Source organism: Triplophysa dalaica, chromosome 23 (assembly GCF_015846415.1).
Source record: "Triplophysa dalaica isolate WHDGS20190420 chromosome 23, ASM1584641v1, whole genome shotgun sequence".
In the NCBI taxonomy this organism is placed as follows: Eukaryota; Metazoa; Chordata; class Actinopteri; order Cypriniformes; family Nemacheilidae; genus Triplophysa; species Triplophysa dalaica.
Window position 1 is genome coordinate 2,793,975 of NC_079564.1, and position 14,201 is coordinate 2,808,175.

The following is a 14,201-nucleotide window of genomic DNA, read 5'->3' on the forward strand; positions in this document are numbered from 1 at the left end:
TTACTGTTAAAATATACTTTTTAATATTCACCTTGGCAATGTGACAAAAATATCAGCTAACAAAAGCTATATAAAGTGGGAGGACGTAAAAACAATCTATACCTAAAACAATCACACCAGGGACCAGTCCAAAATTTGATTTTAACACCTCGTAACTGTAACTAAATCATGAAAAAAAAAAAGAGAAATGGCTTTAGTTTTCACTGAGCAATTTAACATTTCCATTATGGAATACAGGAAGTGGATTCAGATTTCACATTTGTAATGCTGAGCATGTCTTTATGTTGTCCTGCGTCAGTGACTGTGCTCATGCTGGGAGACTCTGCGAGTGCCCTTACGGAGGCTGTGCGAGAGATGCGGCCTCGGGACAAGAGGCGCAGGGGTGGAAATGATGTAAAGAGCTTTGGGGTCAGGGGACATCATGGGACCCTGTAGTCGCCCTGGAATGAGCGGAGGCATTCCTAACATTGCCGCTCTGGCTTTCGACTCAGCCAAAGAGGAGCTCAAACTGCCCTGACGCCATGCACAAGAGCCATTCACTGTTAAGCAGAACAAGAGAATTGTGTTATTCAATTATGATATGAAATAAAAGACAGAGAACTCGAAAGACCAGGATATTCACTTGTCCAAGGTTTTATTAGACCGGCAGATGGCCGCTGCTCTTCATTCCATGCAGACATCTCTGTTGTACAGTGTTTTAAAGCACCCTTCTCAGTATGGACCGGCTGAAGCCTCCCTTCCAGGGAGGGCCACGGCTTTCGGTTTTGCACCTGCTGGGAATGTACATACTGCAGGGATGGTTTGGCTTTCGTAGATACCTGCTGTTGCATCATAGTGCAGATGTTCTTCTGCCTCCATGACATCTCTGCAAAGGGGTCCAGCTGGAGAAATGCAGAACAATTCAATGTTGACAGGCAGGATACGTGTTATGTTACATGGGGTGAGTCAGAAAACCGTTGTGATACCTTGTGGTCGTGTCTAGAGTGCGAACGAAACCTGGCTTGTTCATGCGAGTGGTTGATAGGTTCAGAAGTATGATTGGCACTTTGAAGCAGCTGGCGGACCTGGTTAACCACACCCATGTTCAGCAGCAGGGTCTCTCGTTGGTGAAGCTCACTGACTCTCTCTGCCTCATCTTCCTCTGATAGGTCAAGAGCAATAGTTGTCTCTCCTTTCAAGGTGGGATTTTCAAGCATAGCAGGTAGCTGGAGTAAAGAATCAGACCACAGGGAATCTCTTACAGTTAAAACATGGACAACAGCATCTCTCTACTGGTATGTCTATGGAACTTCATGTTTGGTTACGCAAAGATAGCCTACTTAGAAGACACATTAGGCCATTTGAGTAAATATTACAATAATAATCTGTTGTTTTATATGCTGGCACTCACTGAATTTGGGTTCAATTGTGTGGGCTGAGCCTGAATCCGTCTTGGTTTTACTCTTTCTCCAGCAGATTCACCTTGAAGATTTCGCTTCCGTGAGCCTTTCTTATCCCATTCCTTCTGCTCCTGCTTCAGACGAAGTTCCTGCAACTGCTGCCTACACACATTTCACATTAAAAGGGTCTTAATTTCAGTATTCTGTGAAATATATTTAAAATACAGTAGTGGCTGTACAAAAGCGATGTCCAACTTTGGGCAATTGGTAACTTTGCTATTTCTTCAAATACTTTATAGGATGCATTATTTGTTTTAATGATTGGAGTATGTACTAAAGCTCTGAGCTTTATTTGAAAGGGGTAACGTCTAAACAACCAACAGGACCACATATTGGTACTGATATGTTGACGGGTATGATTTAAGGCAACGTTTACACGCCGAAAAACGCGAAAGTTTTCCTTTGCGATTTTGGAAAGTTTCACGAACACATGACAGCGTTATAAAAACGGTCTGCATTTACACGGACCCAGGAAAACGGATAAAAACGTAGCAGTATGCACGCCAGGCCAGTGGATGGTGAAGTTGTGTAAAGAAAGAGGACGTTCCTTGGAACATACACATGCACAGTTATAAGCCAAAAGTACTTTTTATTACCTTTTGTCGAGGTATATGTGTAATATGTAAATAGTGTGTCTCCTCTGGTCTTATTGGTACAGCAAACCCACATTTTTTTGGGGAAACGTTAATACACAGTCGAGCAGTGAGAGCTCACAGTAGGGGAAGCCGCCATATTGTTTTGTATTTTTCTGATGAAAAATGTCTTGCTCTTCTGGCCTTCCTAGCTGACATTTCAGCCGACTTAATGATCTGAACCAAGACTTCAGGGCAAAAAATACATTACTCTTTACTCTTTCTGATTAAATTTAAGAATGGATTAGAAAATTGTAATTGTGGCGAATTTACTTGGACAATGATAACTTTGATGCTTTACTGGACAATTTCCTTTACAAGTTGCGTCAGGTGTCCTGAAATTTCATCCTACCCGTCAGATTGTCCTACTAGCCATGTGCACATCAATTATATGTTGTTTTTATCGTGTCCTACCTAAGTGAAATGGAAATGCAATTCAGTGAGTAACTTAATTCCCTGAAAATCAAGCCACCCACCCCACTTTGTGCAGTCCTCGAACCAGCGTCCGTCCTGCATGGGAGTCTGGTGCTGAGGAAGCTGAACAACGCTGCCTTTAGCGTCTGTTGCTAGAGCATGTGAGATGTATTAAGGTTATGGCTAAGAAGGCTATGAAGGCTATGAAACAAAATGGGTCCAGTAGCGTATCAAAAAAGAATCTTAAAGCAGGCACTGCCTGATGCATGGTTGGGATTGTGTTTGAGAATGGGATGAGTCAATATTAGTCATGACTGTCCACATATTCTCTGTATCGTAATTCAAGGCTTCCGTGTGCTTCTTAAAGATGGAGAGTTTCAGTGCGGTGGGCCATTGATAATTGTACTGTATATTATTGTATATTTATATTCTTGTGGGTCGCAAAACGTTGTCGTTCATGTAAGTGGGTCGCACGTGAAAAAAGGTTAAGAACTGCTATTGTACCATACGCCTCATATTTTTGGAACAAACCTAAAGGGCATTTAAAGCAAAAATGTACAGATATGCCTCCAGACATCACTTTTTGCCACTTGTATATTGAATGCAACCTGGCACACTCCTCCCTGGCTTTGGACGCTGCAGTCTCCTGGAAGAGAGAGCCGCTGTGCTGAAAATACTTGTCGTATTGCTCTCCTCCCTCTCGAGGAAAGATCCGTCGAAATCCGCCCATGTGTTTGGCCTCGTATCTCTGCATCAGCTCCATGCTAGCGGCCTGCGACTGCCGAAGCTCCTCGCTCCTGGCTTCTCTAGAACGGTTCTGCTGGAGTCTCTCTTTGACCCTGCGTCTCTCCTCCTCAGTGATCTTCCTGCGGTCACAAGCTCCCAGGTTAATCAGCACCAAAGTGTCATAAAGCAGGTCGTCCTTTACCTCCCGGTCCAGACGGGAGTCTGTGGTGAAGCTGGGTGAATGGTTGACCTAAACACACAAAGTATGTACTGTTTTATGAATCCACATTATGTAGGTTTAGATGTAATTAGGTTATGGCTATGAAGGCTATGAAACAAAATGGGTCGGAACCTCAAGAAGCCAAGGTTTAAATCGATGGTCAAGTAGCACATCAAAGCCCAGAATCTCAAAGCAGGCACTGCCTGATGCATGGTTGGGAAAGCATGTGTGGTAGTTGTGTTTGAGAATGGGATGAGCCGATATTAGTGTCTTTATGATGACGTCCTCGATGTCGGTCCACATCTTCTCTGTATTGTAATTCAAGGCTTCCATGAGCTTCTTAAAGGTGGAGAGTTTTCTGAATAGAAGTGAGTGCATTTTTTGTTCACACAGAATCCTAGTTTAGCTCCAACACAATTGTAGAACATCTTTGGGAAAATGTAGATTACCGTTTGCTGCCAGTATCTTCATCTCGCACAAAGTTTTCACTGTGTTTGTTGATTGCGTAGTTTGTTAAGTGCATGCAAACATCCTCCTGAAAATAAGATGCACGAAGACAAAGAGGAACATTCATTTGTAGTCTCTATTATAATAACTTCAACTTATATCTATATAACTTTATAATACAGTAAATATAATAAGATTTGGACGTTTCAGCCTTTTTACCAAATTGCTGCCATTGGGGTCAGTGTATTGAGTTGTGCAGAATCGGACCAGTCCCTCATTGTACATAAATACACGGAAAGGGTCACAGTTGGTCACTAGCACATAAATACGCAGGTCGAACTTGAAGCCATCGATGATGAACGGCTAAAGAAACACAGATTAGACAAAAGTGCCTCATTTCCCCGCATGTTTATTCAAAGGCACAGTTCACCCCAAAATAAAAATGATGCACCCTCATTCAAAACCTGTATGATTCTATGAAAAAAGATTTTGATAAATGTCTCAGTGGTTTTGTGTTCATAATAGAAGTCAATGGAGTCCAGTGTTGGTTCTATAAAATGTCTTCTTTTTGTGTTACACACAAAAAAGAAAATCATACAGGCTTGGAATGACAAGAGTGTGCGTAAATGACAAACTAAATTGAATTTGTTGGGTGAACTATATGCTTGTGTTGGTGGCTATAATTGTGATGTAGCTGTGTTACCTTAGATATGTACACCTGACAGATCATATGTTCTCCTTGCCGAATGTCCTTGCTGGACTTGGTAAGATAGATACCACGACCTTGGCAACCTGAGTCTGGCTTACAAATGTAAGTTTTGTGCTTTTTGGCTCTGGTGTATGCTAGAAAATCACTATAGCTGAAACACGAAGCAAGTTTTTTAACACCCCCTATAAAGTCACATCGTGATTTCATTGCACGGCTGAATGTAAAGACTCACTCTGCAGGGAGGCACCATGTGCGGGGGAAAATGTTGTACTCCTTTGGAAAGAGTTTCAACATACGGTTCATGTTTCGTGCAAGTAGGTCCTTCCTGCAGATTTCATTCATGCCAGGAAAATGATTGATTTTCTGTGTAAGAGCAATGATATCTTTTTAACACTTTAAAAGAGGCAAGAACGCTAAATGGGAGACTTATGATACTTGACAGTGAATCACCTGGTAACGCTTCATATCCATGACCCTGTCTAGTGAGACTGAGCAGTCGGTCCAAAACAAGGTCCAGTCTTCGCCCTCCACAGCTTCTCGCAGCCCATATCTGCGAGCAGCGCGGCGCACTTCAAAAAAAGGAAAGAAGAGTTAAGTGTGCTGTTAAAGCGGTACTTTAGCCATGAGCTGCATTATCCTTCAAGAAGAAAGTCAGATTCACTTAAGATGCCTTGAGGGTGAGTAAAACATGGGGAAAATTGTATTCATGGCTGAAGTATCACTTTAAATAATAGACAATGATGTTATGTAGGGCATTTTATTAATATCTTTAGTAATTCAGACAAATGTGAAAATACAGAAGAGATAAAACTCACCACTTTCATATTTGCAGTTGGTCAGATTTATCCACAGTCATCTGAAAGAAAAAAGAGAACCAAGAGACAGACCTGTGCATAGTTCAGGGAATAAAAAGTCCCTGTTATATTCTAGATAGAAATGATAATCCTATTAAAGGGATAATTCACTCGACAATAAATATACTGTCAGCACTTATTCACCCTCATGTTGTTCAAAACCTGAATGTGACTTTTTCTTCAGTGGAACACAAAAGAAGATATTTTGAGAAGCGTCTCGTTTTATGTCAATGGGGGCCAGTGTTGTTTGGTTACAAACATTCTTCTAAATATAAAGAGCTCTTTTCCAAAACGCATTAAACGCCAAATTTATATTATTTGGCTGTTATTTATTTCATGCATTTGCATTTATTTATATTGATTTATAATATGAGTCCCTGATGTCATATGTTTCATGTTCTCTTGTTTGTTTGTTTTTAAAAAGATATAAACCAAAATTTTTTGGAAAAAAAAGGATGGATTTGTAGCGTTTTTAATTTTTATTTATTCATTTATAATCGACAATATTGTTGTTTGATTTAATAATCATTGTTTAACATGTTCTAACTGAGCCAACAGACCATTTTAACAGGATAAATTGAATATTAACAAAATGTATGGGTCTAGGTAAAAAAATGTCATTTTCATGAAAACTATTAAAATGGATTTATAGCGTTTTGGAAAAGAGCTCTTCATATCTTCTTTTGTGTTCTGCAGAAGAAAGAAAATCATACAAGTATGGAATGAAATGAAGGTAAGTAAATGATGAAAAAATTGTGGGTGAACTGTCCCTTTAAGATCCTTTACCCCAACCATAAACATAAGTACACGAATCCAGTCAACAGCATCCCATAGAAATGTCTTACTTCTTTCTTTTCTTTTTCTTCTTGTTTACTGCGCATACATGGATTGGTGTGTTGCAGGGCTGTGCGTTAGAGTCACTTCCCCAGCCCTCACCCTCCGCACCTGCCTCAGGCTCACACCTGTACGCTTCACTTGCCAGGCACCTCGCTGGGTTCTCTGTTGGTGTCTCCATTCTGGGACATAAATGTTTTATGAAGACAGCGATTTAAGAGGCTTCTAGATTTAGTTATATGGCTTTGTTCAAAGATCTAATATTGTTTCATGTCACATGCCCTTCGTGAAACTCAATCGGCCATATCGGTGGTTCCACTGGTAAAGGGCAAAACGTTAAAGCTTGGCATCATGTTTCTGTCCTTGTTACCCTCCACCGATGAGTACGCTACTTGTCAACAACATCACATTCTGAACAGACCAAGGAGAATTATTTTGACAGACAGCGTACTCATCATCACGTCACAGAATTGACATGGTAACCCTTTACAATAAGGTTGTATTTGTTAACATTAGTTAATGCTTTGGATAATATTATCTAACAATGGATTTTACAGCAATTGTTTTGAGTTGTGACCTGTGTTTAGCGTTTGTAACCTTTGTTTTGAATGTGTGAATTCTGTAGTATCCACACGGGGGCCGCATTTGGCCCACAGGCCGCCAGTTAACTACTCCTGGATTTGAGGGTTCTCTTGGGAAGTTAGTTCATGGATTATTTGTTTTCTTTTTTTCTTTGATTTGGCGCCACTCTCTTTCTTTTTTCACCTTTAAAGCAACACTATAGAACTTATGCTCACGGTTCCCCCATGTGGTTGATAAGCGCAATTGTCTGTAACCAGTGTCGTAAATAATGTCACTGTATAGGCTTCCCTGTGGGCAGCACAATACTTGTGAATTTGTTTACTAATCTGATGGAACCAGCAAATGGAGAATTGTTGTTTGGAAACCATGTGGCACTCTTCCGCAGTCAGGGGATGGGCGGGCCTGTGTGTACCGACTAGGGGGACCACCACCCAATAAACCAAATGTTGGACAGGTAATTTGTTTGTGTGGGACAATGTGTTACACCATTAAAAGGATAACGCGAAACTTTGATATAACAACGACAAGAAAACATTTTTATATAATTTGTTAGCTTATAAAAATAATTTGTAATTTAGTCCATTCCAACTACAACATAATTAAGGCATAGATAAAATGTTATATTACATAAAAAAACAATGGCGATTTCAATTTAAGGTTCACTGTCTCTTTAAATTTGGAGCACAGAACAGACATGGAGTTATCATATTGTACACAACACTTTGAAGATCTTTTCAAAAACAGAAAACTAAAGGAATAAAGAACAAACAAATTCGGCATAATTGTTAAATAGTGCATTTAATGATTTGCAAATCATTTTTATTTTAACACGTTAAACACAACCTATAGGCTAAACTCAGTTGCAAAGCCACACAGTTTACGATGTTTTATTGAGTTTTATTCAACAAGTTGACATGGGAGGATCGCCACCTGATATACTGACAGACCTCTCAGCCCTTGATGACGGAAATCACTGCCTACTTCTCATACATTGGATAAAAGTTCATTTTAAAAAACAGTTGCGTTTGTATGAGCTTGTTGGACACTGGAGTGCACCGGATTGCTGCTTTTGACACAGCGCTGTTAAATAGTTAAATAAACAATGGCACAAAGAAGCGTCTCATATGCGTTTCGGGTTAAAGAACGTATATCTTAATGTGAAAACATTTTCTCAATATGTTACGTGCGGGACAAGAAGTGAAAATGCTGTGCGGTACAACACAAAGCAGACGGGTGGTCACCTAGTACCGACCCGAACACAGAATTTACAGAGTGTGGTCGTAGCGGCTATAAGGGTGCTCAGGTAGCAGTGACTGTAAAACTTGTCTGGTTAAGAGTTGTTCTATCACAAAAATGTTTTTAGAGACATTATTTTAGTTGAAAAACTACAAAGTGTCTCTTTAATTTATTCTGTTTTTCTTTATTGTTGCTTTGCAAATAATGCGTTGTATATTGATTACACTGTTTATTAATACGGCTTTTCGGAAAATAGATAAATTCATTGGCTTTATGTGCCTGGTCTTTTCTGCTTCTTCCATTACTTCAGCAATATGCATTAACTAACATAAGATTAATACAAACTGTATACAAACTATATTGCTCACTGTCATGTTACAGTAGTTAATGCATTTACTATGTTTATAAAAACAAAGCTACGTTTACCTTCTTTGATGGAAAATTCTCCTGTCCACACCACTTATGTTTGGCTGTCCAGCAGACGGCTATTATCCTCCCTACTGTGAGCTGTCTGTCTGGGGACTGGCACATAATCCCTGACAAAAAGAAACAAATTTACCTCTTCTGTGCTGGAAGGCCAAACTTGGATATGCTTACACACCGACACACTGAAACCTTAAGATCAAGTGACCTATTAGAAACACAGGAGAGCTAAACCTGATACATGACCACAAAAATAAAGGCCAGGAGGCGAGTAAGAATCAGAGGAGTAAGATAATCCACCATTTCTTGTCAAAAGTGATGAGAAAAGAGGTTTGGGACACCGAAGCAGTATATTAACAGAAGTGTGGGATTTTATAAAACATAATCCAATTGTTCACATAATGTTCAAATGATGCTATTGAGAATCAAAAGATGTATATTCGGATTTTATTGTCACGTTGTTTTTAAACAAACTTCACATTTAATGATTAATTAATAACCTACTACAATTAAGACTATTATAAGATACATTTTCTAAGAAATCTGTACTACTTAACACGGATTAGTAAAATAGACTTATCTGTGATTGACTTAATAAAAACATTCACAAAAAGCAGGAATTGAAATGATTATAATCATACACAATATAAAATAGTATATAATATCATTAAAATGCATTTGTATGCAATAGGTTTTCCATAAACTACCGTTTTTTCTGCCCACATTGAAGTAACTTTACTCTTACTGTAAGTGCAAACATTAAGCCTCCTAAAAACATCAAACTTTCCTTAAAGTATTTGTTTTATTGTTAAAAATCATTCATAGATAATAAAAGCTCAAGCTTTGTAAACAAGGTTAATCGCATATGGCGTATATCTGATTTCTTCAGCGCACGACTTTCCCTTTACAGTTGCCATGGCAACAGGACGCTTTTCAACGGGTCAGCCGGTAAACCAAATAATACACTAAACATCCTTAACGATGCTGTGCTTTGAGTCTAGAAAGATAATATACACACCTGTTTCTGTTATTAACTAAACGTGTGGTGTCAGCGAGAGGCAGGATCGTGGATTTTCATGCTACTTAGAAATAACAGCGGGATTCTCATGCCCACTGCGTTGCTAAGTGCTAGCAAAACAAATGAGAGCAAGAGGTCAAGCGAACGTAGAGCTGTACGCGATCTCTGATTGGTCCTGGCTCTGGCTCGTCAGTCTTACGGTATGTGATTCAAGGCTCGTCCCGGATTTACCATTTAAAACACAGCGGAACAAAACCTACGTATTCTAAAATGATCGTTTTACATGCACGTGTACACAAAAACTACGGTGTTGCTGAACTGAGCTAGCAACGCAAAGATCGTGGGTTCGATACCAAGAAACACATACAAGGCAAGTGTAGACTAAAATGCCAAATGCACACATGCGATGTAAAAAAAACTAAATAGAAAATAAAGTGCTGGTCTAGAACGAGCATCAAACACAAATGGCAAACGATTGCAATCGCAAAACTGCATGATCTCTCACACCGGTAATTACGTAAAAACATGAAATACAGTTCAATGACCACCAGAGGGCGCCCATGAATTATCTGAAATGTATTTTAATCAGATTCCTTGTAGATGTTGATTGAAATGTTCATTATTATTTCATCTTGCATCAGAGGTCGCCATTCCAATGGTATTATGTTTTTTAAATAGCCCTTTAATCATAATAGATGTTTTCCAGTCATATTTAATAGTTACTCTGACCAAACTGACACCCACTCCTCTATTGTGTAAAATGTGTTTTTTCCTGAAACAGTAAGTGTTTATCGTGTGATTTCCTCCTTGAACTCAATTTAGTAATCATTATCCCTATTTTTTCCTTTAATGGCCTTTATTGTCAGTTAATCATATTGTTGAAATTATTCGCCGAATAAAATGTAAACCACCTTAAATTCCGTTGTTCATCCAGAACAAAACCACTACAGTACACAGAATTAGAAGTCCATCAGAGAGGATTTGGCACTGCAAAATTTGTAGGATTTCTAATCTGGCACTGAGAATGGAGCCCGATACACTCAATAAGTGATCCTGGAACAATTTCGTAAGTTCCCTCAATGATTACCATAGTTGCAAAAAATACAATGGTATTGAAAAGTGCCCCAGAACTGTTTGCTGTCATACATTGTTCAAAATGTCTTCTTTTGGGTTCAATAGAACAGAAAAAAAAGATAAAGTAATTTTTCTTAATATGGGAGTCAGTGGGGAGGCAAGATCGCTTCGGTTATAAGCATCCTTCCTGTGTTCATCAGAACAAAGGCATTTATACAGATTTGGAACAACTTGAAGGTGAGTAAATGATGACAGAATTTTCATTTTTGGGTGAAATGTCCCTTTAATTGTTATTTCATTTTTAGGCACCAATTTTAAACTGATTTTCAATCATATTATAATTATGCATTTCATTAAGTAACTCAGAACAAACTAACCTGTTGCTTAGATGTTTTGCACAATTTAGGTTTTTTGCGTGACTGTTTATGGTGTTATTCAGAAATTAGTGTTCCTTGAACTCAACTTCCTTATCATGTTATTCACCTTCCTGAAAAAACACTGACAATCAAATTGTTGACATTTTTTGCTGATTATCGTGTGAAACCACACCTTCAATTCTTTGTTTTTTTTAGACTTTCTGGTCCGGTTTCATAGGCAAGGCTTATGGGATAGTTCATCCGAAAATAAAAATTCTGTCATCGTTTACTCCCCCTCAAGTTGTTCCAAACCTGAGGGTATAATATATAGAAAATTAATATATCATATATTTTATCTAAGGACTTAAATATTCTAATTTAACTAAGGCATAGTCCTTGATTAAGCTAAACCTTAATATCAGTGTAACCAGGGCCCTGAATGTAAACAAGGCTGGCTGTTTTCTCAATAGTTTTATCAGTTCAGGTTTTTAGCCACGTGTTATTTAAAGCTGTATTACTCATGAGAATGTGTTGACAAATGTTAAAATAAGAAAATGTTAATAAAAACAATCAATACCAAAAGGCTAGAGCAGTGGTTCCCAAATCCAGTCCTCGGGACCCCCTTCAAACTCATCAGCTAGTGTGTAAATTAGGTAGACATCTCCAACATTCTGGAAGGGGTGTCCCGAGTACTGGATTTGGGAACCACTTGGCTTTACACACGATTTGAAGTGCACAGAAGTGATTTTGTAGGATTTTTATTCATGGACTAAAAAGGGAACCCAGTACCCAACAAGTGTACCGACCCTTTCAAAGCAGCGATTCTGATTTCTGGCTAATGTGTAAGTACATTTTCAACACAAGTTCCTAAGAACTTATTTAAGATGACTGTTCCGCATTAAAGTTTAAAGTTAACATATTCTTTTTAACAATTTTCCCAGTAGCTAATAAACAGAACACTTCCGAGTGACAGGTAGTAACCGAAGCAGATAAGGTGACATTTTTTCATTCAAGGTAAAACACGCTACTCCAGCTGCACTTGTTTAAAATATTTGTCACAATACATCATACACACCTTAAAGCACTGTCTTGCCCTATTTTGTTTAGGTATTTTTTTAGGCGTATGTTAGGTTAAAGGTATTGTTTCTTTATGACGCTATGCATAATCATTTTATTGTTTCATTTTGTGTTCTCTAGCACTAAATGGAATGTGAATGTAGCAGCACAAAATGATCCCTGCCATACATTGATCCTTCATTTCAAAACAAAACAAAACAATACAAAACAGATTAAACAGAATAATAACAAGTTAAAAACACAAGAATACGAACATATTGAGTCACAAAGTGCAAAAACCTAAAATCTTCAGTTTCAGTAAGTCGAAAGCATACAGGTAAAAATCTTAACAGATGACATTTTTGCGTCAGATAAGAACAGTCATAAATGTTATCTTGCGTAATGAGCTTGTCATAATCAATGTTGTGCTGGAATGAAGTTTTGGTGTTATGACCTTGTCTTGGCAATGGATTAGCAGCTTTTGTTTGCTGGAAGAACTTGCTTGTTTACTTTTTAAAGGGACAGTCACAGTCTTTTAATACAAATAACATATTGGGTCAAGGCCTCCCTGTCACGTTGCGTGATGAGACATGACAGAGGACCTAGGCACAGACAGCGGGTAAGGGGATAACACAAAACTTTAATAAATAATAAATACAAAACAAAATCCGCGAAGGGGTTAAACCAGAACAAGGGTATAACTATGACATAGATTCAGGAACATGGACTAACTAAATTACAGAGGACTAAAGATAACATTTACCATAGTTTAGAAAAAAATAGTCTACACTGACAAGACAGGAACTCACCCAGGTGAAACGAAAGAAAGAACCAGCACAAGACAGAGAACACAGGGGCATTAAGTAAGGGATCAAATCAATAGGAAACAGGCGTAGGGCATGAAATTAATAACATGCAATAATGAGGAAACGAGGGGGCGGGGACAAAGAGAGACTGGAGAGAGTGTAATGGAATGCCCTCCACATAAAACACGAGGCTCTGTCATGATCCTGCCACTAGATCAAGAGAAACATGACATAAAAGAGCAGAATCATGACATTCCCTGTTGAAAAAAAACAGCATATGCTGGTTTGCTGGTTTGTGCCGGTTTAAACTGGTCATATGCTGGTTTAAGCTGGTTTATGATGGTGATGTGCTGGTTTAAACTGGTAATGTGCTGGTCCATAGCTGGTTTAAGCTTGTCAAACCAGCCTCAAAAAATACCTAAGCACATGCTGTTTTTTTCAACAGTGCTCTTACTCAAAAGCTGCAGGTTCAGTGCTAAACAAGAATAACCCAATAATTAGAGAATTCATACTTAGAGATTATAAACACTCAATTATTATGATTGCAATGTGTTTGTTCATATTAAGACGTGAACTGTAAGCAATGTTTTTTAGTGGAATGGTCTCAAACTGGTTTACGTCTCAGGCTTACAATCTCACAGGCTCTAGAAGTTTCGAGGAATATGTTGTGAATCTGGTTTATTCACCAAGGTAGAGAGTGAGGTATGTCAAGAGGAAATGAAAGTCCTTAAAACACGAACAAAAAAAAACATCCTTAGACCTCAAGGCTTCAAACTTGCTGTGCCATTTGAAGGTATGGTGAATCAAGGAATGAACTGAACAGAATCCAACACTTGATCAGTCAGTCAGTACAGACAATCATGCACACAGGCTTGAGACTACAAGGACATGACAGTAGCACTTCAAAAGTCTCACTGCTTGTTCTATGAAACCGTGGTCCTCCTATATGTCTCCAGTTCTCATTGTTCTTATTTAATATAAATACAAAAATAGGTCCTGGAATTCCTTGATATCTCAAGACTCTTCACATACTGCAGAGTATGAACATGATGTATTTCAGTCCACTCTGTAACTCTGAAGACTTACTTATGAGACACCATTAGATGATGGTGGTGTTCCACTGGTAAGGGGGTTTCCCTCCGGAGAAATAGGTGTATCTGGCTGTATTAGGACAAATCAAGACATTTTCACAGTTAATAGGTAGTCTAAACTTTGAAAGTAAATTCATTAGTTCATTATGTATGTATTTTTGTTAATAATACTGGCCTTCAAAGGCAAAGTGCAGTAACTACACATTTAGTCAAAACTAAGATAAGCTTTGAAATGAGCTCTGTAGCATCTGTTCTGTCTTTTGACCAGTTTACTGGTTCAATTT

At 38.5% G+C, this 14,201-nt stretch overlaps 2 protein-coding genes and 1 long non-coding RNA gene across 5 annotated transcripts in view; 1 reads left to right on the plus strand and 2 right to left on the minus strand.

Moving 5' to 3' along the window:
* ttll6 (tubulin tyrosine ligase-like family, member 6) lies at window positions 1-10,412 on the minus strand. Of its 2 annotated transcripts, XM_056737725.1 has the most exons (15): window positions 9,535-10,412; window positions 8,520-8,629; window positions 6,287-6,457; window positions 5,403-5,440; window positions 5,038-5,156; window positions 4,820-4,950; window positions 4,582-4,738; window positions 4,098-4,241; window positions 3,881-3,966; window positions 3,564-3,789; window positions 3,094-3,461; window positions 1,391-1,541; window positions 966-1,205; window positions 623-881; window positions 1-539 (listed from the first exon to the last, which is right to left on the minus strand). In XM_056737725.1, exons 3-15 carry the CDS (start codon window positions 6,454-6,456, stop codon window positions 295-297), a joined length of 2,334 nt encoding a protein of 777 aa, XP_056593703.1. In that variant the 5' UTR covers window position 6,457; window positions 8,520-8,629; window positions 9,535-10,412; the 3' UTR covers window positions 1-294. The 2 variants fall into 2 exon arrangements, with proteins under 2 accessions (XP_056593703.1, XP_056593704.1); XM_056737726.1 differs by lacking the exons at window positions 8,520-8,629; window positions 9,535-10,412 and having other exon boundaries at window positions 5,403-5,443; window positions 6,287-6,425.
* Window positions 9,615-14,201, plus strand: part of LOC130412925 (gamma-aminobutyric acid receptor subunit rho-3) — an 18,493-nt gene continuing 13,906 nt past the window's right edge. For both annotated transcript variants that reach the window (XM_056737727.1, XM_056737729.1), the window contains exon 1: window positions 9,615-9,734. The gene's annotated coding sequence lies outside the window, so the exon portion shown is untranslated. The remainder of the gene's footprint in view (window positions 9,735-14,201) is intronic.
* LOC130412928 (uncharacterized) overlaps window positions 12,641-14,201 on the minus strand; it is a 2,576-nt gene continuing 1,015 nt past the window's right edge. Inside the window, exon 4 of the long non-coding RNA XR_008905420.1 lies at window positions 12,641-13,987. This is a non-coding gene — a long non-coding RNA (uncharacterized LOC130412928). The remainder of the gene's footprint in view (window positions 13,988-14,201) is intronic.

What these genes read in the sequence shown, in the direction of transcription:
- ttll6 (XM_056737725.1), bottom strand. Translation starts at nt 6,456, where the DNA reads ATGGAGACACCAACAGAGAACCCAGCGAGGTGCCTGGCAAGTGAAGCG. An exon ending in ACATGGTGCCTCCCTGCAGA is followed by an intron (nt 4,739 to 4,819) that starts GTGAGTCTTTAC and finishes TTCGTGTTTCAG; the next exon opens with CTATAGTGATTTTCTAGCAT. An exon ending in ACTCTAGACACGACCACAAG is followed by an intron (nt 882 to 965) that starts GTATCACAACGG and finishes GCATTTCTCCAG; the next exon opens with CTGGACCCCTTTGCAGAGAT.